The sequence below is a fragment of the Paralichthys olivaceus genome, chromosome 14 (genome assembly GCF_024713975.1).
Source record: "Paralichthys olivaceus isolate ysfri-2021 chromosome 14, ASM2471397v2, whole genome shotgun sequence".
Classification (NCBI taxonomy): Eukaryota; Metazoa; Chordata; class Actinopteri; order Pleuronectiformes; family Paralichthyidae; genus Paralichthys; species Paralichthys olivaceus.
The window spans coordinates 5,012,963-5,038,464 of NC_091106.1; the positions used below are offsets into that span (position 1 = coordinate 5,012,963).

At 40.9% G+C, this 25,502-nt stretch overlaps 1 protein-coding gene across 4 annotated transcripts in view; it reads right to left on the reverse strand.

Moving 5' to 3' along the window:
- The window catches only part of thada (THADA armadillo repeat containing), a 96,414-nt gene that overhangs the window by 60,730 nt on the left and 10,182 nt on the right, over window positions 1-25,502 (reverse strand). For all 4 annotated transcript variants that reach the window (XM_020091983.2, XM_020091962.2, XM_020091973.2 and 1 more), the window contains exons 21-27: window positions 24,886-25,046; window positions 18,078-18,187; window positions 13,106-13,238; window positions 10,005-10,127; window positions 9,606-9,728; window positions 8,181-8,272; window positions 1,423-1,512 (exon numbers count right to left, since the gene is read on the reverse strand). In XM_020091983.2, coding sequence (XP_019947542.2) covers window positions 1,423-1,512; window positions 8,181-8,272; window positions 9,606-9,728; window positions 10,005-10,127; window positions 13,106-13,238; window positions 18,078-18,187; window positions 24,886-25,046 — 832 coding nt within the window. The remainder of the gene's footprint in view (window positions 1-1,422; window positions 1,513-8,180; window positions 8,273-9,605; window positions 9,729-10,004; window positions 10,128-13,105; window positions 13,239-18,077; window positions 18,188-24,885; window positions 25,047-25,502) is intronic.

The following is a 25,502-nucleotide window of genomic DNA, read 5'->3' on the forward strand; positions in this document are numbered from 1 at the left end:
TCCTTCCTGACATCCCATGATTAGTGAAATGTTTCATGAATAAACTCCAAAGGTTTTTTGGGTTCTGCTCCAGAAACAAAATGATCACAGACGGACGGACTGATCACTTCATCCCTCAGCATTATGCAAAACCCATGGATAAGATAAAAAACAAAGAAATGTAAGCTCTGTGCAAATGTTATAATATAGGAAAATAATGGTGATCCAGACGCAGATTGAGGCAAAGGAGAGGATCAACCTATCATATGAAATGTTTGCTCACAAAACAAAGGAGGAGGAGATGAATCCACTGGATAGATGAGGAAGCAAATGAGATCAGTGTAATTTGGCATGAATTATTAATTTTAGCAGCTATTTTTGAAATCTAATCATATGCAAAACCTAACACACAAATAGACAAGTATGAAAAGTGTATAAACATATCACATACTTGCAGCTCAACATTACAGCCACTCCATGTTCATATATGTGCCTGTCAACTTCCTGTGTGCTGAACTATCTCGTTCTCCATTCATAATTCTTCTTCGCAGCCTTTGGGTTGCACAGATGAACTGCACCCATGTGTAATGTATATGCACAGCCTGAAAAGTATGACCTTAGAACTTCCAGATCTAATTTCTATAATCTTTCATACAATGTGACCTATTTTGAGAATGCACTTGAGCTGCAACTTCCACAAGACAGTTTTAACCACTAACAGCAGCTCTCCTGCCTCCTGTCCTGCTGTGCACTGTCACAGTACAGTGTGGTTGCTCTGTTTGGGTGGCGTGATACACTGAGATGATGTGGGAATTCAGACGGCCCGAGATCTGGTTCCGTGGGAAATTTGCAAATGTTTTAACAAGGGTCGAAGGGAATTGGGAAAGAGGCAGTCTGAAAAAGCAGTCAATTAATTGGATCCTTATTAAGATAAGGCTGCCTGAGGAGCTGTTTGAGGACTCCGATGCTTTTATAAGAGGGAGTTTGGGCTGAGCTGAAAAAGATAAGGCCAATGAACCTCAGTGGACTCAACTCCCTGCTGGAAAAAAAACTCTCATCAAGACATTTGACGGTTGTAAAGTCTTTAAATAAATAGTCTGCCAATTGTGCAAGTGAAACCTTTGGAAAAAAAAAAAAAAGGCACACACAAGCACTCGATCCAGGGCAATGCTACTTGTTCATCGGTAAGAGCTGAGTTCACAGTTTATCTTTCCCTAAAAAACAGTTTTAGGGATTGAAAAAAAGTTGCACAAACTTACTCCTGGAAACCAGTAGCACATATACCCCACTGCTTGATCAGCTTAGCAGAAACAGAAAAGCTGCCTCAAATGGCACAATGTGGGTAAAATTAAACACCTAATGGGATCAGGGAAGTGTGAAAAGCTTTGGCAGGGGCTGAATGTGGATTGTGTTATGTGTGTGGACTAAGAAGAACCACCTCACCTTTCCACTGTGGATGCAGCCTCCTCCAGCTGGTTCAGGAGGAACGGATAGAGGGCTGGAAAACGAGTGAAAAACTCCCGGCCTGTCATCCTGCGGCAAAAGCAAAAAGAGAGAAAGAGACAGTGTGAGTATCTAACAGTCATGAGGGCATTAGACATAAACCCAAAGACCTCAGGATTCTTTAACAACTTGTTTGTTAAGGATAATGGATGAGTTTGAAGTACTAAAGAATATTGATTTCATAAAATAATAAACAGAGGTTGAATTAGATTATTTTTATCTTTCTGCAAATGGTTACTTCAGGAATTTATTGTTGCACTACCATAAAGTTAAGAGACATTCAAATAGCCAGAGCAGTTACACTCCATATAGGACATCACTGCACATCAGCAGTAAACCTTAAGCAACTGCTTACATGCACTGTGTAGCTTTCCCCAAGACTAACGGACAGATATTTCTTATATGTCAGCAAGAAATTGCAATATGAAAGTTGTTGTTTGTGGTCATTTTACATCATTATTTAAAGACCACAAGAACTTGGTGTCTTAACAGAATTTCAGAAAACCCAACAACTGTCAGAAGAAATTGATTGAAAATGTTGTTGGATCCTGACTGGCGCACAAAAAAGTTTTTTCCAACTGAGCCCCGTCTGTTTCAAAGCTGTAGAATAGAATAGAGAAAATGCAATGTACAAAAAAAAAACCCTCAGGTGGTTTTTGGCAGAACATTTGTGTTCATGCAGGAATCCATTAGAGGAAGCTAGTGAGAAAATGTTTAAGGACGATTGTCAAAAAAAGGTTTTTGTATATGTTTTTAAAAAATGTAAAACTATCACAGAAAGTAGTTGAGAAGCAGCAAGATTTTCCATTTTGATGCAGCGAGCAATGTGCGACTATAACGATGACAACAATAACAATACCATTGGCTCTGTATTAGATAGAAGCTAAATTTGTGTTGATGTATTGAGCGCGTTCGCGTTCGTGTTAGTGTGGAGTCTAAACGAAATTTATGTCATTCACATTAGCTGCAACTGGACTGGCATTCAGTACCACGATACCTCCTCCTCCAAGGCCAACAAAGGTTCCCTTGTGAAACCACATTTAAATTCACTAGATCCACCAAATCCTCTAGATTTGTATTTGGTTCTGCACCAAATTGGACATACTCATAAATATCAGACCCCTAAGCATGCAGGAGTTTATTTATTTTTTTAATCAAGATTCATTAATTATTCTCTGTAAAACCAAGGAAGGAAGATAGCGAAAAAGATCCTGGGTCTGCCTCTGGACCTGCATCTGAACTAAACTTTATGGATCATTCGTTAGCCCATACCACAACCTTCCATCAAGTTTTGTGGTAATCCATCCAGTAGTTTTCTGTAATCTTGCTTGCAAACAAACGAAGCAACAAACAAACAGACAAGGGTGAAAACATGACACCATAACTGTTGTTGTCCACACAACGTCCCTCTATCTCCAAACAATGAGGGGAAAGTAGCATAACAAGAAAAAGCAAGAGACAGAGGACAAGATATAGTAGATAAATTACAGACTGACATTGTGACTGATAAGAACATGATCTTGTGCCAAAGGCTGAAACAAATCAAGCGCTTCCATTTGTTTAAGCAGCTACAGCGAGAAATCAACAGTCCCATTTGTGTGTATGTACAGTCATGTGGCACATGGTGTAGGAAATGTACATATATATACTCTGCCATGTGCCACGGTCATGTGTGTTTGTGCTTATGCATCCACTCAGAAACATACACAACTATCAACAAAATGAAAAACTTTATATTTAACACAGGCGGTCTTGCTGATGCAACTGCCATTCAGCCTCAGGGCCAATAAAGTTTTTATTTAACTCTGCCCGTCTAAATCAAGTCGCTCCTAAAGCGAAGAGGTCTTGTCTGCCAAGCACATGATCACAAGACAGGAGAGATGGCATACTGCTCCAGTCACGACTGCCACTAATTCTGGACGCGCACACACATTCGAACACATACACACATAAACACACACACACTCTTGGACATGGTTCAAGTTAGCAGCAGGCGCTGTCATGGTCGGCAAGTGAGTTCCATAACCCCTTTCAACAGTGATGTGACACACTGCCCGCCTCCTGTGACTTGACAAATACACACAGATGAGGTGTGGGGGTAACTGCAAACTCAAATAAACTTTATAGTCACTGTCTACATGTGCAAATACTGGACTCAGTGCCCACCACCCTCCTATGCTTTTGTCTAATGAGAGTCTCTCGGTCTGACAAGCTGCCTGAAGGACAAAGGTCAAAGGTTGTGTCGGTGCAGATTAGAGGGGGAGAAGGGGGAAAGGTCGCAGAGGACGAGAGAGGAGAGAGAAAAGAGGAGGGGGTGTAAGTGAAAAGGCCGAGTCATGTTTGTGGGCTCAAAGCTGTGTGCGCACTCTCACGAAGGCAACATTATCTTGGAGATGGTATTCTGCCAGGACTAGTTAGGGTGGCGTGATAAACCTACGAGCATCCTGGTCTAAAAAAGAGACTGTAGGAGGAAGGCAGACACAGTAAAAATAACAACAAGTGGAATGGTAACACGCCAATATGGACCTATGGAGATATTGTGCAAGTGACATATAGATATAATATACAGTATATAAGTTTGAGGCATTCTCTCCTTTCATTTGAAATGATCACCGCAGCTCAAATACACACATCCAGATCTGTATATTGAACAATTCACTTCAACATGTCAGTGTTCCTGAAACATTAGTGGAGGAGGGTAACTAAGTTCATTTTCTGAAGTACACTCCGAGATACTTTGTATGAAACTTTATACTTCTACACCATGATATTTCAGAGGAAAATAATGTACTTTAACTCCGAGACATTTACTCAACAGCTACGTAGATTTACTAGTTAGTGTTTGAAAAGAAAGTTCAATTTTCATATGTCTAGAGTTTTTATCAGTTTAACCATTTCTCCTCTGAAATTTGCAGAAAGTTTCATTTTGACACTGTACCTGATGTAAAGGCCAAAATATTTCACTAAAAAAGTTTATAGAAAAGGAATTCATACTCAAGTAGTAGCAGTATGTTTTCTTTCTAATTGTACCCATCACATTATATATATTATATCAATCCTATCACTAAACTTCTGAATTTAATATCAAGCATTTAAAACTACAACCCCTTGACCAGCTGCTTTTGAATAATGTCTTATATGAAGACATTATAAAGAGGAAACATGTTACATTAGCAGCCTCTCTGGATTCACTCCAGGGTCTAACTTTGCTTCAAACTAAGTGAAGCCATGTTAGTTAAGTAAGTTGCCAGCTTAGTGGCACTTTGAGAAACAAGACATATACTTGTAATGGAGCATTTTTACTGTTGTACTTGTGCATTCACTTCAGTCTAAGACGTGATACTCTATGCGCTGCTGCAAATCCTGCTGAGGTGTCCCTGAGTCCTGAAGACAAATATTTACTGAAACGCTCAAAAGCACCTCAGTAACGTCGATTTGGAAATTTCTGCATGTACGAGAGCACATGTGGTGCAAAGTGAGATGTTGACGTGGGCTTGAGATAAAGCTGGAGGCGTCGGTTGGAATTCAGAGAGCAATCTCCACTCTTCAAATTTGTTTACAGTTGCATTTATCTCAACAGCGATATTACTTCAGCAACAATGTATGGATACACGGAGCGAAGGCAGTGAAGGCCGTTGATCTCCAAGCAAACAACACGTCTGGATCTACTGACTATAACACACTGAAATTCCCACAGACAGCAGCAAGCACAGTCTTTCCAAAAACAGTAATACACATTATGTTGTACGTGTAGGGAATTGTGTTTATGTTCCAGCCGCAGTGCACTGAGAGACCCTGACACACACACACACGGCCAAAAATGATTGCATGTACAAGCTGTCACAATGCATTTTCTGTAGCCAAAGATTCCAGCTGTAAAATTGTGGTAATATCAGAGACCCGGCACACAACAGGCTGTGGAGAGGACAAACTATTAAAAACCATAATAAATGAGTTGCAGCTTTTTTACAACTGAAATATTGCAAGAACACTATTATTAAATGGACGTAATAACTAAATATATTAAGAACAACATGTACAGACAGTGTTAGACTTCAAATGGTAATTTTTTTTAGCAATCTTTCTATCCCTCATTCATCACAAATTCTCCCACGAGTATATAAAAACAAACCCACACAGTATTAAGAAAAAAAGAAAGCAGCAGACATGAGGAAGGGGAGATAAGTGAACAGAGAGAGGGACAGCAGACTAAAAGCACAAGTAAAATCAGACAAGATAAACAGGAGCAGCCTCGGCTTGGTTTATACTTTTCATTAATACTTTGCAGACGTTGTCACAGAAAGTAGCCAATAGAAACAAAGAAAAAAGGAACCAGAGACTGAGCCTCTTGGAACAAGGCCCAGAACCCTGTGAAACTCTACCTTGGACTATCTCTGCTGAGGCAAATCACTCCTAAACTAAATATAGACAATAGACGTGTCTAAAATGTTCTCAATATGAACGCTGCCCTCTTTGGTTCATTTGGAGGCTGTCTGGCAAATGGGGGATGGAGCCGCAATAGCGAGGTTCTTTCGCAACATGGGCTCGGCCAGTCACTCTCAGCTGTCAATCACAACAACTTTTTATATCATCAAATAACTGATGAACACCAAACTTTGTGGAAAAATGAGAACTTGAATAACCATCAGTCTGACAATAACTACCTAAAATGACAGAAACCATATTCGAAAAAAACGTGACGTGTTGTTTGACTTTTTAGTTTGATCCATGTACCATCCACTAACAGAATTTATGACCTATACTGCAGCCAACCACTAGGGGGCAATCAAGATGTTTGGCTTCACTTTTGGGGAGCAGTCGTTTCCTCCATCTTTTTATGCAGTCTATGATGTAGAAGGTGACATGATAACATGTGAAGTACAGAGCGGACAGGATGTGTTTAGCTGAGCATAACAAGGCTCAGTCAATGTTTGTGTCGCGTCAAAGTTGTTACGACTGGGAAGTTTGATTGCTCCTGACAGGTCAGATATATCACACTTGGTACTTACAAAAACAGACGTAGCCCAAGAAAATCAATCAGGTACAGATGCTTCACATCAGCTGATGTTATATCCAGTTACATTGTCAATGCACGCAGTATTTTAAGCCTCACAACTAAGTCTGTATTCATACAACCAGGGGGCAATCAAGAGGCAACGTTCAATCTAGTATGAGGTGGACATGCCAAGAGAGTCTACCACGTTTCCCATGTTGGCCCTCTTCAGTTCAGTGTGTTCGGTGGGAAAAAGTGGTGCACAAAGGGAAATTTCAACCTAATGGAAAATGCATCAGATCATCTGTAATGCTTCATTCGACCAAAGTTTCAAGACTGAATATCCAGTTTACTAAACAAACAGTACTTGTCAGGTCATGTTTGAGTATTTCCTAAGTGTTTGTTGGATCTTATTCTTCATCTTCCATATACCAGGCTCCTCTCCTGTCCAACCAGCTTCCTGGTTGAGTTCGGGAGACAAAAATCCCCTCTGTATTTAAGATTAGGTTTAAAACTATCCTGTTTGATTAAACTAGCTCTTAACTCCCATGATGCACTGACAATCTCTTGCTCTCTCTTTCTCGTTCACTCTCTCTCGAAGTCTGGTTCTGTTGGAGGTTTCTTGCCGATAAAAGTGTTTGCTCATTATGGGAACTGCTGCATCCAAATTTTCAGGTTCTAGCTTCAAACATCAATTAAGAAATAAATATCTATAATAAATAAACCTACAAGAAGCATGTCATTGTGAATCTACATTATTGATGCTTATCAGAATTGGCACTCAGAGGTGGAGCTTGCATGTCTCTAGATGTATAGGAACTGTCAAATACTCGATGATAGTGTAAATGCTGGTTCAAGTTTCATTTGTGAAAATTGTAAAATACTTTAATTCTCCAAACGATATCATTCTTAGATCATCAGGGAACATTCCAGGCTCTCATGACACATAACTTTTTCCAATGAGCTTTTGTTTGTAATTATGTTTGTTGACATACAACAGATGCATGGACAATGTTGTATTGTACCTTGACAATAACATCCCCAGCTATGAAACAGGTTCAGAACAGTGTAACTGTGACGTGTCCTATAGCTGAATGACGGATATGATTTCCATTTTATTTTACAATGATGAACTGCCTTTGCCTCCAGAGTAATTTCCAAATTTCTGGTCCGGCAGCAGTGGAGACCTGAAATCTCCACATGCAAAAACCAACAGAGGGTTTGAGTGAAGGGACACTTTTTCAGCAGCATGCTGTTACAACAGCGCCCCTCAGTGCTGTGAAACAGCAACTGTTCACAAATCCTTTACCTTGGTGTTGAATATTTGAAAGTTTGATACCAAAATGTTTTGTTTTTGTTAATAAGCTAACATGTAGTTGATGTTTACGAAATATTTATGTATATATAGATTTCTTACATTGTGTATTACAATCTTGATCAGAGGCTGGAAAAATGTAGTTCTTAAAATATGTGGGAAAAATATAGTTATAGTCAAGTGCACGATGACTTGCATTTTTATAAAACGGCTGATCCAAGTGAAGCTGAAGTAGGATTAAGGGGAATAACTTCCTGCACCAGTTATTTTAGTTTTTAAAGCTTATTTGCACACACATGACTGATAACCACTGATTTGTTCATCCCCCATTCAAATAGAAGCATTTCATTCTACTCGGATGCACATGACAGAGAGGGAGAAGAAGCAGACCTGTTCTTTTTCGAGTGCTCGTCCTTCCCTTTCTTCACTCCAAAGATCCTTGTGATCAGAGTACTGAAGAGGAGAGTGGAGGAGTTCCTCACCTGGGACAAGGGGGGAAAAAAACAAAAATGAGTGGGAAGGAAGACAGAGAGAGAAGATGGATGTATGTCTGTTTGGCAAAACTAGAAGAGCAAATATCAGTATCACAGAAAAGGTTGTAGAGTCAGCACCGTGTCGTTTTGAAGCAATTCTCTGCCTCAGACCTACGATCAGTTAATTAGCTACACTGAGCTAAACTAATGAAATCCAGACCAGAGCCCTGCAGTAAGTGGCAGTGGGATGAATCACAGAGGTGTTGATTCAACTTTATAGTCACTCGGCAGGATACAATTTGTGATGCTGCTGAATTATACCGTGTTGCTTTATACAGAGACGTGACATCATGAAGTGGAAAGAATATCAGAAACACCTGGGAGGTGTTGGAGGGAAACATTCTAAACCTGCTCCAACAGGTCAGCATAGATGTTAATGATGGGTACAGGGCTGTATTGTGGGATATGGAGGACATACATGATCAAAACTGAGTGCGGTGAACACATTAACCACTGCAGCTGTGTGATACAGTTTTGTGTGTGTTTGAAACAAAGCTACTTTTGTGTGCGGACTGTGATGTGAGGTGAATTGATGGACGTATCGCTGTTCTACTTAGAGTGGTGAATGGTCTGTATTTATATAGCGCTATTCTAGTCTTGATGACCCCTCAAAGTGCTTTACAGTTTGTTTGGTTTATTTTGTTAGTAGTAGTAGTTCTCACTAGTTGTCGTCTGTCGTGCAGGTAAAAACCATGTTCCTCTCTGCATAGAATTCACACGTCAAACACCAAATTCCACAATTCCTACCGAACATTCCCCTTTTATCATCAGCGCGTTGAGGTAGCTAGTTCAGAAAGAGACATTACAACTTGGTAAATTAACTTTTCATGTTATGAATCAAACCCCCACAATACAAGGCTGCAAGATTGTTCTCATCTGAAAAGGTTACACAGCTTCCCAGGTATGTTTTTTTATTATTGGCTGAGAGGTCGACCTCTAACCAGAAGGACGGCGGTTTGATCCCAGTCTTCCCCATCTGCATGCTGGAGTGTCCTTTGGCAAAATACTGAACCCATAGATGCACTGTACTAAAAAGCCGTCATTAAGACTAGAAAAGCGCTATATAAATACAGACCATTTACCATTAGTGATTTACACACTTTCTTGATCCAGTATAAATATACATGTATGTTTTATGATGATATGAATTTAAACAGAGTTTAATTGCTAATATCAATATATTGATGTTTTTTATAGAGTTGTAACATCCCTGCAGTAGAGACGATGTTTATCACTTGGTAAGGTTTGGTATTTTTAAAAAGAGATAAAGGTTGAAACTCACTGCCCAGACAGGAGAGGTGAAGCCCAGCACAGCGGCCTGCATCCCATCTGAGACGAAGGGGATGATGTTTTCCCCTAGACGAGTGTCCCTGTACAGAGCCCTGAGGATGTTCAGAGCATGGACCTGTTGTGGGGTAAACAGGTAAAACTGAACAAACTCAGCAGAATCACTTTAAGAACACATTAAATAAATCACATTAGAGAGATCACACAAAAAACAGACAGTCGTTACCATGAGAAAACTACATTGACACAATCCAGAAAAACTGTATATCACTATTTGATAAAGCAGAAAGTTTTAATAAAAATGATCAAAAGATAACTGTATTATTGATGATGCTGCTGCATCTGTGTGTTTGGTAAGACTCCTGCATGGATGCACTGGATGGACCAGACCTACCTGAGGAACAGTGGAGCTTTCATTGTTCCTGTCCGCAGACGGCATGGCCAGAGAGATCAGTTCTCTCATGGTCATCTTCAGCAGACTGCAGCTGGACGACTTAGGCTCAGAGGAGAGCAGAGCCTGCGGCAGAGGACAAACAGCTATTGAGTAAATTAAATTAAGTATAAAAAAGAACTAGAGCTAAAGCCTTGCAAAAGTATACCTCCACCAACAAATCAAGATGCAGTTTATATCACGTCTGATCAGACTTATGATATACTGAATGTAGGAAGGACGTTTCAACATGACCGCACAAAAGATCAACAGAGTTTCATGGTGGGCAGTGGGGACCTAAGACTAGTGGCACCCATCCAGGTTCTGACCAAATGTGAAATATGGTCAGATTCAACACCATAACTGAGGAACAGAAGGGAGATTAATGTCCAGAAAAGTGTCTTTTGCAGAACATGATGATATCACAGTCCAAAGATATACAGATTGGGGTTAGGCTAACTGGACACTCTAAACTGACCATCACAAGAGTGAACGGTTGTTTGTCTACGTATGTTGGGGCTGGGTTGGACTGGCGACCGGTCCAGGGTGTATCCCGCCTCTTGCCTGACGTCAGTTGCGATTTGCTCCAGCTCCCTCTGCTACTCTTGAGAGGTTAAGCATTATAGATAATGAATGGATGGATAATGATGTCACAGTGATATTGATCTTTGACCATATAAAATGTCATCCTTTGATAATTTTATCCTATAAGATATTTGTGTTCAATCTTATTTTAAATACTGTATTGATTCTGGAGTTATTGCCAAAAGTGTGTTTCATGAGATCACTGTGACCTTTGCACTTTGAACACCAAACTAGTACATCCTCGAGTCTGAGTGAATACTTACGCAAAATCCAAGGGACGAACCAAACACGTAATGTATGACTATTGCTGTCATGAAGGCATAAAAACAATCTATGTAAATGATCAAGACTCTGCATGTTCTTCTTCCAAATGTTTGTAGTGTACATACTAGTAGATTCTTGTATTTTCACCACTTTTTGAACTTGTAAGTACTTTTGTGTTTTCTTTCTTACTGTAACTGGAAAAATTACTTAACAAAAGGTGTTTTTTAGAAGCTGGTTCTTATGCAAACAAATACTACTTTTACGTTTTATCTAACCTGATATGCAACCTATGCTGGATATATTTTTATATCTGACATTTGACAAAAGAAAATCATCCGTATGTTTGTGTCTATTTGTGTCTACTACCACACTGAGCTGCTGTAAATACATTAAGTTTAAATTGATACTCAGGGAGTATTTAATTAATCACGTCTTATTTCTTGCCCCTAATCTTGCAGCAGCAAAACCTCTTATCCGAATTAATTAAGTGCACTATATAAAATCATATCCTGTAACATGAAGCCACAGCCATTACATAAGTCCTTCTACAACGATGGCTTCAATGAATTACATCATTTGTATGCGCCAGAAGTGGGATTTGGGAATGTGGGAGCAGGGAGGTCACAGTACTTGGCTGCTGTGTGAGAAAGGAGTTATCTTAGTGTGGGAGCTGATGGGAGCCAGCTGTGTGTCTGGCCAGAGTTATGCTTCAGAGTTAGGCCTGGGAGGGATGGAGAGATGGAGGGTAGAGGTAGGGAGGAAAACAGGAGGCACAGTCTGGCTCCTATAAACCTTTCAGAAGGGAGTAGGGATGAAGGAAGGTAAAAGGAAGAGGAGGGCGAGTCGGGTTCCTGTGAAGTCTGTCCCGAGTTGATCCAGATCAGCGTGAGGCGAGCGCAGCAGCCAGCCTTCCCTGGTCTGACTCCGTCTCTCTGTGTGAAGGAATGCAGCGCAAACCTCTGCCAAGGTGCGGACTTCTGCTTCGCCCCAGACTTCCTCTGCTTTGTCGGGCTGTTCCTCTTTCCCCTCCATCTTATCTGCTCTGTCTCGCCGTCTCTTTTCATCCTCATCTTAAGTCATCCAGCCTTGTTTTCTATCAATGCTTTGTTCTGTCATGCAACTCCTCCGCTTTTCTCTCTCTTTAGTTAGCTATCTACATTTGAGGTTCCATGTGCCACTTTCCAAAAGTCTAAATTAGGACTTTTGAAACCTTGAATTTAACAATAAAGATTGAAATCTATTTCAAAGAATTCAGTCCTCTTATAGACAGCACACGCTGGTCACACAAATGCATGAAAACAGACGAACATCAGTCATATCAGCCGTGCGCCTCGTAGCCATAACCACAAGAAAGAGCAGCCTCACTCTAAAATTGCAACCGCGATAACACACAAACTCTGTCGTGTCTAGTTTTAATATCAGTAATCAGAGGAAGTGAGGGAGGCGAGCTGTGGCTGAATAACAGGCCGAGTCAGTCAAGTGTTAAGGTAGGTTTAGTGAGAGATTACAACACATTTGTAAAGGTGTGTGGGAATGGTGACTAATAAGAGGGGTCACTAAAAGGACAGTGTGTGTGTGTGTGTGTGTGTGTGTGTGTGTGTTTAATGGATGGTGAAAATAGATGGATTAAGAAAGTCTGTGTTCTTGCAGCATGAGTGCTTCAGTGGCATGCCAAGAACAGCCGAGTATGCAACTTTAAGAAGTAAACAGGAACGTTTACTCATGTTTTTACCAACTTATGTCATTAGTATGTGTCTTGCCAAAAGGTCCTTATTGGTTTTTCTTCAAATAAGACTTTCAGTAAATATAAGTCAGATTTTTACTGGTAAACATCCACACTTTCTGTGTCAGACTCCTAACGGCCTAATTTGATCAATCAACCAATACGTTGGTCGGGCTGTACTAACAACAAGCATTAACAATTCATTCAAAACTGAGTCTGGTGTCAGGTATGATAGAGGACAGAACTGGGGACATATGATCTTAAATAGTGACAAAGAATTACTGTGTCCAGAGAGAGTGAATGTGACCATCACTTCCACGCACGCATGAAAACATACACACTCCAGAAACTAAACCAGAGGAATGTGTTGTTTACTGACAAACGTCAGAGTGTCAGAATAGGAACGATGACCTCTTTCCAACACTTAAAATCAACAGTGAGTCCCAAATCAAGCCTGGAACTTCACGAGCGCCCTTCTGATGCCCACACACACCTGGATGTAGAAGGGTATCCCGGCGCTGCGTCGTGTGGCACACAGCTTGGATGTCGGATCGCTGGATTTGACCTCCTCCAGAACCTCAGACAGCCAGCGGGCCGGAAGCTGCTGCAGGGCTGGACTTCCACTCCTGACACACACAAACACAAAAACACAGAAAAAACATTAGATAACATGAGTCTTATTTCTTCAAGCTCTTTGGTTGTGTGATAAAAGTCTCACACAAAGAAGCATTCAAGTTCAATGATGAATGAATAAATGACTATGACATTACATAGTTGATTTATCAAGTTGTATATTTAGTGATTTGATAACATTTTATATTATCTAAATGATTAGCTAAAGTAATTCATTCAGTGCAGGAGTTCACCTTTTAGTAGTTAAAATGTTCAGAGGAGCTGAGGTTTATCCTCATTAGTTGCATCTGAATGCATATTTTCGGGATGGAAAGTCTGACTGCACACTGTTGCGTGACTTCAATCTTTTACAATAAATCCAATATGTTTCTTTCAACACAAAACCACACCAAACCAGGATCACATCACTGCAAATAATTTGTAATATTTCCTTAAATCCACTTTGACAACCAGATGGATTTCAAAGTAGGTTTCCATAAGAAAATGAAAATAAAAATAAGAAAATGTGTCACATGTGTCACAATGACAGAGGTGTCAGATTAATTATGAGCCACAACATAATGTGTGATTGATTATCTTTCAAGTCCTCTGAACTAGAGATTCCAAAGATAGCGTCTGTAGGTTTCCCGCAAAATGGAATAATAAGCTCGTCCAATGTAATTTCCATCAAGACGCATCCAAAAACCAGAAATGTGTCAATGTGGCTGTATTTCTGTAAAAAAAAGTTTGAATGTTAATCAGCAGTGTTAGGAGTGGGTTGACATTACAAAGGAAGTTTACTTTAAACCTTCTGACACATGCGCTGTGCTGCGGCACCTGGTGCTCCAAGCGTTTTAAAACAAACGTAGATAATATGATCTGAAGCAGGTCTGGCAAACACACACCGCACAGCAAGTAACTGCTGCACCCTGAGTAAGAAGCAGCTGTTTAACAAGAGCCAGAGACACACAGGCGATGAGTTAAAACGATTCAATGTGGAGGACAGAGCGAGGGTGCAGCGCTGCTACACTCACTCCAGCGTGCTCTGCTGCACGTATTTACCTCACGGAGGACACGCACATCACAAACACATGTGCTGATGCATCTACTGTAGAGCTGTGTTTTACAGCAGAATAGAATTAAGAGGAGGGGGTGAGGGAAGATCCAGAGCTCAGCAGTTTACAATTGATATTTGGAAAGATTAAGGAGCAAATAAACCACCTACAAATATATATGTATATTCTTTTTTTTTATTATATAAATTAAGTCCCATAAGCGAAAAACACCTGAACATGCCAGGTTGCAAGTAAGAGTGCATTAGAACCAGATTGTATCAAAGATGGACAACACAACAGCAAGAGTAAAGCCAATGTGTCTTGTATAGGTTATAAAACCCAACTTCTCCATGTTAATTGATGGGACATGGACAAATCTAAAGGGTCAAAATACACATTAAATACAATTTTTATTTTAGGTGTTGTTATCACAGCAAGTGTTCTTTATTCCAGTCAATTTGGTTTTAAACTGTTATATGAGGCCATAGAAACAAAGTGAAATGATTGACTGGCTCGCAATTGGTCAAACACATGTTGGCAGGACCTCGATGCAGCAGCTCTGCACCACGATCATTGCTGCGCAGACTCTGACTGCAAATAGCATCATCAGTGCAAGATATCAACGTTCAAATGTGGGACCTGGTTCACGTCTTTAGTGAGCTAAAGAAATGTTGAAATACTGACACAGCTAAAATGAAGGGATAAATGGCTAATAGTGGTTTGATTCCTCTCTCTAAACACTGTAGTAAGAGTGCAAAAACAGTAACAGCATAAACAGTTCAAACATATTGCAGAAAAATCCACTTTAATATCATTAACAACCAACATATATATCATTCTACCAACATATTAAGAACATGTCAGGTGATGTGCATGAAGGGGTGCTTGAGCCATGTGCCATGGCTGTGGGGGTACATGGGAACAAAAAAGGTTGTGAACCACTGGAGTAAACAACTTAAGTTATAAATGCAAACGTCTTACCAGAAAACTTAGTCATCGAGAGAAAAAAAATAGAAGAGAAAGTAAAGACGGACATAAAGAGTAAAAAAGGAAAACGGGGCAGAAAGAAGAGAGACAAAGAGACACAGTGAGAGAGCGCAAACACAGTGGAACACAGCAGCGCCAGATCACAAGGCAGAGCATCAAAAGGCCGTGGTTAGGCACCCCGCAATCAACACCCCATAACCCAGCACACGGCCTGCATACCATCCACACACTGCTCTCCCCCTGATGAAAACACACACACTCACGCCTGGAGCAGAACATACACACACACGCCTACACACAACCACGAGAATGTCGCCCTCATTACACAACGCACTGAGAGACTGGTTTCTGCACAAGAACAAAACAAGTGAGTTTTGTTTTAACTGCTCTGCCCTGGGCGATTCAAAGTCAATAGTGCTGCAACGGTTTTGTGGTTCGTCACCTGCCGCAGGGCTAAAGACATCTTCCACAAGCTTCCATTGAGCAAAACAGAGAGGTACAAGAAAGTGAGAAATTCTCTCATGCCGTTACAATTGTGTTTTTTCTTGTTCCCCTCAGGGGATAATAGTGGGATTATTTCCTGTAATAGCAGGGGTGATGGGGATTGTGGAGTTGAGTATGAGACTCCAGCCAAGTTTAGTGTTGCCCCTAGAAAAACATCAATACAGAGGCCACATCAGTCTAATTATGTTCAACGTGAGATTTAAGTGCATTAGTAGCTGTGAATTATAAAACTGGGATCAAAATTAGAGAACTCCTCAGTGGGGTCTTAACAGTATTGGACTGATTTGTTATACAAGTAAGTTTCAGTTATTTTAGCCATGCTAACAACTAAAACACTTAATTTGTGCCCAGTAATTTAATCTGTGCAGAACTTTTAACTTTTATTTCTTTATTTGTTCTATACACACCTGAGTTTATGGCTACAATGTTTAATGTTCTCATTAGTTTTATTAGAATGCATATTTTCAAACTCTTACTGTTGCATGACTTTAAAACGAGTTGGAACCTGAACAAAAGATATTTAAAAAGTAGCAGTTAAAGGAATAGGTCAACATTGTGGAAACCCTCTAACTTGTTTTCTTCCCAAGTGTGGGAATTATTATACACCTCACAGGTTATTGGCTTACTAAAGTAAATTTTCTCTAAAGTAAATTTGCTCTGACAATTTTGTCAGGGCCAGGGTAGAGGTTAACCTGTTTCTAATGAGCTAACTGGCAACAGCGTCCAGACGTGATATTAATTAAGGTGGTTGGAAAGGAGTCAGGAGTTGAAAGTAATTGTAATATTCAACTATTTGAATGTGGTTATTATTTTTTGAATGTGTACTTTATTTGTTTTATGAATGTGTTCTTAGAGGGAGGTAAAGGGAGGGCCCACCAAAGAAAACTGCCCGTCAACAGTCTCAGTGTCATATTCTACCGATATACAGATTGCAACTCTTGGTAAAGGTGTACTGTTGATGGTGTGATTTCAAGTGAAAATTTGAAATTTGAATGGGATTATAGAGGAAGATAGACAACTGTAGTTTGTAGCAGAAAGCAAATACGTATTTGAGTCTCGAATATTTAGCAGTGTGTTTGTTTTTTTAAAGACACTAACACCTCTGAAGGCTCCGTAATTCACACACTTTTGCAGAATTTTACAAACTGCACTTTGTAGTTTTATGAGGCAGAACTATTCCATGGTGAACAACAACTGAGTGCAGTTATCACAGTGCAGTTGGCAGGTTGGGTAACATCGTCACTACCATCAGGAACAAAGAAGTATTGAGCAAATGAATAACTTGTTTGTCAAGAAAAAGTTCCAACAAATAACTGCCCCCTACTGTAACAATTTTATAATTGTACGAGTGTGTGCACGTCAAACAAACGTTTGATATTAAATGCTGATCAGTCAGATATTAAGGTGTTGCAGGGTGGATTTATTGACACAGAGAGGTGAACAGTTTTTTTCCTGCCTCCGGTCTTTCTCCTAAGCTAGGCTAACCAAAGACAGACTCCAGCTCTGTACCTAACAAAAAGCTTGTCTTGTTTTTGGAAGGAAAGTAAAGTTTAATATTTCCCGAAACTGTTCCTTACCTGGGGATTAAAGTCTTGGAATATTGGGTCTGGACTTTACCGGCAGTTTGTCTTTCACACATGCACAACACAGGGGGAGGTTTTCTGCACAGACGAGCTCACACATTGACAACACACTGAGTTGGCTTTTATCACCACAAATTCTCTAGACATCTTCATCTGTGTCTTTTTCACTGGGACATTTGTTTCTCTTTTGTTTGTTTTTTTGGTTTTCTTGCACCAATTAGAAGCGTCATCAACCCCCCCCCACTCCCTGGCTGTGAGTCCCCCGTTTTGTTCTCAGAACTCATTCTCCCGACTTTCTGCAGACTTTATACAAGGGGGCCAGGCAGATAATCTGGAGGCTCTCAGTCCGACATTTTCATACATGCACCTCCTCCAGAGAAAGTGGAGAATCTCTGGAGCTCAGTGCATGTCTGAAAGCAGCTATAATATGTCAGCTCTTTACTTTGCTCGTTGCACTATGAGTTTACACATGGTGTTTGTCTATTATCAGCAGCTCAATGTTTTTCATGCCTTTGTATTTCTGACAACCAGAAGGCACCACATGATGAATGGCTCCACTTATCTTGATGTAATTCCAGTATATTAGTGATACCGAGAGAACGTGCCCCCTCACTAATTACAAGGCGCCTTGATGTTCACTATCATGATTGAAGCTAATGCCCACAGCCATTCAGCAGTATTACCTTTCAGCCCCTTTGCCCTGAATGTGAAAACACACACACACCTGCACAGCATTTCAGTGAGGCGTACAAAGCCGACGTAAGCCAGTTCAAAGGCGCCACGGTGACGGGACTGCAGGAGCTGCTGACGGAAGTACAGGCCGACCCCCTCCACCTGTAACAGAGACACAGACAGAGGATCAGCAACTCAACTCTAACAGGGGCAGTAGTCTGTGTGTGTGGGGGGGAAGCAGTCATCAGTGCATCAGGTAGTTAAGGAAAAATCAGGTAGCAGGGTGAACTGGTTTCTCAGTGGAAAGACAGATTCTTATAGAAGTGCATTAATTAAAGTACACATTCTTTATGTGCACTTCTTTTACTTAAAGGTAGGGTTGGTAGGTTGTTTTCACACTTTAATTAAATGATTTGCATCTTCACAAGCCGGATACACATACACCGCTGAAGCAGAGACGATAGCCAGAAGTTAGCAAGTAAGCCGTGACATTTGGCTTCTAGCAGATGTCAGTGCACGTTCATATGTTTTGGGAATGTAGCTTTGACGTGAGGGCCAATGGGAAGGAGTAGGATGTATCGGCTGCATATTTTTTAAGAGTAAATTGTCATATTTGCTGTAAATAAAGCTTGGAAAAAATACTCCACTAAACCAAGCAAAGGAAACTGATAGAAGATGCTGCCCCATTCAACCAATCGACCTCATGGGTGTGTATTATGATGTCGTTTTGCAGTAAGAAAAGATGAGACTCTTCGTACAGGGTTTAAAAGACAAATTCTAAAGTCAGTGAACACTTAAGTTAACTGTGACTTGTCCGAAACACCCCGTGACATCATCAATATAATCTAGTGCCTGAGTACAGGACACTGAAGGTCTCCCAATAGCTTATTTTCTACCTCTGCCACTGAAGTTATGTTTTCATCTGTGTTCGTTTGTGGGTTTTTCTCTGTTAGTTAAAGGTTCAGTGTGTAGAATTGAGTGACATCTAGAGGTAAAGTTGCCTGTTGCAGCTTATTACCCCTCATTTAACCCTCCCCTTCCCAACATGTAACAGAACCTGTGGTGAACTTCAGTTGTCATGAAAACTCAAAAGGTTTTAGTTTGTCCTGTTAGGATGACAGTAAAAAAACATGGCGGCCTCCACAGAGAGGACCCCCCTCCATGTAATTATAAAGTATTTAAATATAAAGGATCCATTCTATGGTTAAGAAAACAACAATTTATACAATTTAGATGAAACACACCAGTGAAACATCAGCAGGATTATTTTATATTCAATTTCTGCCAAAAATTCCTTCACCTAAATCTTACACACTGAACCTTTGAAGACAATCAATTGCTAGAAAAGTCAGAAGAGTTCAGACTAAAAGCAGTGTGATGAATAAAAGACGGTCATACACTGATGAGCTGCATGACCTAATCCCACTTTACCCTTTGCTCTGCTTGGCAAGTACAGTGAAGCTGTAACACAGGCTACCCCCTCTTGTTTTAGAGACACTTAAGCTTTCAGCCAGTGAGCACCGAGCATGACAAGCGTGAGAGCGGCATGTCAGTAGCGTGACAAGTGTCTTGAAATAAGGATGTTGAGACATCCATATAATGGCCACTGTCAGTAAAACCATCCAGTTAGTAACAGTGTTAGCGACATTATTCTAACTATACACACATACATATACACACATACATATATACACACACACACACACAGACACACACTGAGTGCTGTTTCTGTAGCAGTGTGTAAACTGGTGAGTGTGTTGCAGGTGAGGCGGGAGGGCGAGGCGGACGCAGAGCTCCAGTGCCCTGTCATTAAGGCTGTGGTATCACCACCACCACAGAGACAGCCATGCCCCGACTTAGTCAGGGGTGGCATGGAGGGCACAGGGAGGGGTGGCACAAGCCTGATGCAAAAAACCCCAGTGTGAAAAGGGAAGAAAAAAAATCCCCCTCAGGGGATGTGGGGTTAGACACAACATCTAAACTAACACAGACATAGACCCGCAGATGAACTAGGAGTAGACCAGTCTCTGCAACCTTCTGTGAGCAGCCCTGATGTCACTGAATGAGGGAGCAGCGATCCATGAAGTTTATGAGGAAAACAGCAGCAGAATGAGAGTATTTGAATATGAAAAATATGCATAAATTGGAAAAATTACCATGAATATGAATGCAACATAAATGTAGGGCTTAGGCAGCCCATTTTTTGGCCACATGACTGGTCAGTAAACTCGACTGACCCTACAGACTTAAAGTGGACTAACTTAAACACCAAAGTATGTACTGAGTAAACCGCAGCCGTACCAAGCCCAATGACTTATCACATCGGTGGCCGGAGTGGACTCCCAGGACAGGCCTGACCTCACCGGGGTAAAAATGGCAGCGACAGTCACTGTTAGATGGCCCGTGGCTGCCGGGGCCCAGACCGCTGCGGTGCTGAGCTGGGCCGAGCCGGGCAGCGGCTTCGCCTATTTAAAGCCTCCCTCCCGAAAGGTTCCCGTCTGTGTAACTGTTCAAAAGGGCCGAGCAAGCTTCCTGCGCGGGGCCAGGGAGGGTGGCGCGGGGGGCACTTTATTTAGACGTCAACTTCCTGTTTGCAAACGTGCCCGTTTCCCAGAAAAAACTTCCATGTGCGGAGAGAGAAGTTTCCCAAGTTTAATTACATGTATGGCTCTGGACCGTGACAGTGACCCAAATAGCCAACTTCTCCGCTGACGGGACGGAGTTAGAAAGCACTCTGATAATGTTTATTGTTGTTTTTGTTGTTGTTGCTGCGATCTACAGGGAGAGATATGAAGTTTGGTCTATAATGTTACAGCTAACAGAAAACCATGAATACATTGAATATGTTACAGCAGCATCATAAAATATTTGTTTATTCTGCTCTAGTGCAGAACTGATGGAATTAATTTGGTATCGGATCAAAATATTGGCATGGCATAGATTATGGTCTATGTAGGAATCTTTGAGGGAAAATTTATGATGCAAGTGCAACCAAGCCTCTGCTCAGAACTGGTATTAACATCTGATCTGAAGAGGTCAGCTTTAAGTACTTCTGTTGACAACTTTTATTAAAATGCCTCCTGAACGTGTCTCTTGTGATCACATCTCATTTCCCAAATTTATATGAAAATACACAATTTGGTTATTGGTGTTTGTGAAGACCAATTTATGTCGTTTTTAACCAGTGTGTGAATCGTAAGAGAGATAGAGAGAGAAATAGATCAAGCAGAGTCAGGAGGAGTTGAGTGAATCGATGCTTTGCGCAGCTCTGTATTGAAGAAAGATTTTACCCATTTGGAAAAAAATAGAAATTATACGGTAATCAGTGTTGTGGCTGTGACTACAAACAAATCCATGTAACACTGAGAAGCTTAAAAATACATTTGATTCATTGTGAAACTAGCAGGTCAATGGATGTCAGCTGAGTAGGCGGTCCTTTATATGTGGCACAGGATGCATTTGTGTTCACCCAGGGAAAAGAATGTGGCCACATGCGTCCCAGACCAACTCTGAATGTGGTTTGAGTGAAAAGATCTCAGGTCCAATTCACATTAAGCATTCAGGCACTCAAATAAAATTGTGTAAACAAAATACAGTGTAATAGAAAGCAAATAAAGAGTAATGTCAGACAAAGCATTCTCATTGTGTTAATAGCGGTGTGTGGATGAGGACGTGTTTCCCCTCCGAACATTCTCTCCTCTGTGTAACCACAGCTCCAACAGAAGGTGCCAAATAAACATCAGGCCTGTCAAACTCCAGATGATCACCTACTTAGGTGGTCTGTCACATGTTCACTGTCCCGTCATGATGCACAAGTGCTACCTCTTCCTTTTTCTTCTAATAAAATATAATCAGCCAGTGTCATAGTTCTGTTCAAACCAAATGCATCAACATCCTAAAAACCTCGACAAGTGATGACTGACAGAAAAAAAAAAGACTTGATCAAACTATAAATGACCACCTGTAACAACTGCTGTTGCCATGGTGCCACCCAATAAAACATCTGCTGTGTTTCCAGGCCAACAAGCACATAACAGATGATGCTGTGTTTGGACCACAGGAGGTGTTGAGCACATCTAGAAAGATGTTCTGGTCACTCACTGTCTCTCTCACACAAACACACACACACACAATTGCCCATGCATGTCATTACTGTGGTAGAGCAAAATGACTTTGTCCACACAGACTTAGCCAGACCTAACTTTTCCAAATACTATTGGAATCATCCCACTGACTGTTAATGCTAACGCAAACACTATTCTCCCATGCACACACACACAAACGCAAAAATGTGTGCACGCGTACACACACACACACGGAATCGATGACAAGCAAATGAAAAAGGGGATGCGGTGCAGACTGAGGACAGAAGTTCAGATTTTCCTTCTGTCTACATGGTCCTCAGCATGAGTTTGTTAAATCATCAGTTACGTAATGAGGCTTGTCGCCATAGTTACCACAGTGGACAAAAAGGTATGCATGATGTCACCATCAATTATTTTTTCAGGACACTGTGGTGGTGGTGGTGATGGTGACACACCATCATCACATTTCAGCATTGCCCAGTAAAAACTACTCTGGCTGTTTTGCATGTCTTATATTCTACCTGTTATCATATCAGTCAAAGAGGAACTATTAAATAACAGATTCAGGACAGATTTAAAAGGTCAGTGAAATGAACAACTATGCAGGTCTTTGATTTTGAACACATTTTCAAACACTGATTACCAGGTAAACAGAGTCACAAAAATGAAGCCATTGAAGGCTTTTCAGCATCTGAACTCTTAGTTTCTTTCTTTTCCATCGTTAGATACCATTCTCTTATTTGTATGCACCTACCATCAGGAGCTTAGATCAAAAACTGAAAAAGCTATGCTAGCTAATCTTACAGACTTTATATTTACTCATTGCTTGATTCCTATGATTAATTTCAAACTGGTTTGAAAAGTACAATTATAACACAAATATCACAAAATGTCCACCTTCAAAATCACAAATACACAATAGTATCATTAAGCATGTAGACTCAGAGAACAGATTCAGATTGACACAGCCGACTGCATGATAATATGCAACAGTGCTGCTCACAGGCACTTTGACATAAACTGTTGTAGTTGGATCACAGTAATGGATCACAGTCCATGCCAGTTTTAACCAAATGTCAACTGAGAATTACTCGAGAGCTAAAATGGAACTAAATGTGAAATCCAGTTGGTAGAGAAACCACGGTACAATTCACAGTTTGCCTCTTAACCTGTAGCTCGGTAAAGAAGCTGGATAATAAAAAAACTGTGGATCTACACAAACACAGAAAAGAACACACATTCAGCACATAGTACAGCGTGTTACTTCCTACTTTCTCTCTCTCATGAGTGTAAATACATGGTCAACAGACAAACACAAACACACACACACCCTTTACCCCCTACACGCACAAACACAGCCTATGTCTGGTACCCTTGTTATTATGGACGTTCACATGCTGAACCACTCAGACAACTATTCCTGCATGAGTTTGTGTATCTGTGTGTGTGTGTGTGTGTGTGTGTGTTGTTTGCAGTGTTTTCCTGCTGGTGGTGGAAGTGATTTGGAAAGAATGCAGTGGAAAGGGAGGGACGTTGTGGCCGTTAAACCAGCAGGGTAGAGCCTCAAATGAAAGCGGGGTGCTAACGAGGGCGGATGCTAATTGAAGAGCCTCCCAGCGTGGTGTCACAAACAACACACACACACACATTCACATCATCTCTCACTACAGAACACATACAGTAAAATAAATGTTTACTGTATTTTGAATGGTGCACTGGGTTAGTAGCACGTGTCTGAGTGTGTGTGTGTGAGGGTGCAGATGCAAACAGCTTCTGCAAGTGACAACAGCAGTGTCCGCATTGGGGTTCGGCAGCAGCATGTATTTTTACATCATCTGATCGTCACTGCGTGAGATCGTCAATCCCTGATGCGACTAAGATGGGGGGGTTGGCGTGTGTTCTAGGCAGCACACCACCACAGCTCAGCTGTTGTAGCTTGGTTAACCTTGTTGGCCTTCCCATTCCCAAAAGACTTCAAAGCTATAAGAACACCGACGGATGAATAGCGGCAGCAGATGTCTGAGGATCCCACCGTAAGAGCGTCATACAAAAAAGACACCAAGAAGAGAGCAGAGCGGCTATTTTATAAGTCATTTCTAATTGTACCCTATTACCAATGGTTCACCACGGCATTTTTATACAATTCATTTTGACATGTAGGAATGCATCAGTTTGATTTTTCTCTTTATGTCCAATAACCATTTCCTCTACCAGCGCTCATTTCCCTCCACATCAGAAATCTGGAGACCACACTGGGATGATTTTAATGTAAGGTAACATGAAGCCATGGATCAGTGTGCCACTAAAAACTGCGTCAGTGGTCTGCGGCAAAGGAATGACGGTAACTCAAAATATTATAATGACAGTGATATTTAATATGGCTCAATCACATCTCGCAAAAACATGATACACTTAATACTACTACTTAAAAAAGTCCAGTGGATTGAAGCAAACCTAGTGATGTAGGTGAGTAATGTTTTTGGATTCGATTCAAGCTCTAAATATAATATTATAATAATATCTAGTATTTCAATCAGTCAATTTTATTCCAAAAACAATTGGAAAATGGTTGATGAACGGATGTGTAGTCACATTGTGGCACTCACATAATTAATTAGGATTTGGATGTTCAAACAGTACTTGTTGGACTGACACATGAAACCTTGTCAGATCCTCTTTAAATCCACAAACTGACTATTTTATAAATTCAACCAGATTGTTTGGCAAAGTCAGTGTTGCTGAGGGTTAGGTGTCTTTTATTCTTCTGGTTCTCACCTGCTCCTCTGTGATGAGCCCTGGATGCGTTTGCTCCTCCTCATTGGCGTAGCGCAGAGGCAGGCTCTGACACAGCTGGCCGAGCAGCATGGCCACTTCCTTCATGCTCCGCCAGCAACATACCAGCACCATCTGGGCAGTCACCCTGTAGCCTTCGCCACCTGAAGCCAACACACACCCACAGTGACACAAATGAACACAAGAAAATGACACGGGAGAAGTTTGATCACTTATCGTTTCATTACGATGATGTAATGTACAATGTTACAGCTTTGTTTGCAATGGAAACCATATGAAGTCCCAAAGTCACATGATGTGCCTGCTTTTGTTGTTTACATTGGGCCACACACGTTACATACACTTAGTTAACCCACACCAAACAATTAGATTTTCCTTATCACAGTTAAATTCCAGAAATGTATCATTAAACACGTTTCCTTGGAGTGACAGACTTAACGTCATGTACAGTAAATATATCACACAATAAAGGCCAAACACTGCCCCCATCAGGACATCAGTGGTGGTTTCACTAAGTGAATCTGTCGCCCAGAGGAAACGGTGGAAAAGGTAAGTGCAGTGACTTTTACTAAAGAGACATGGTTTATGCAAATTAGGCT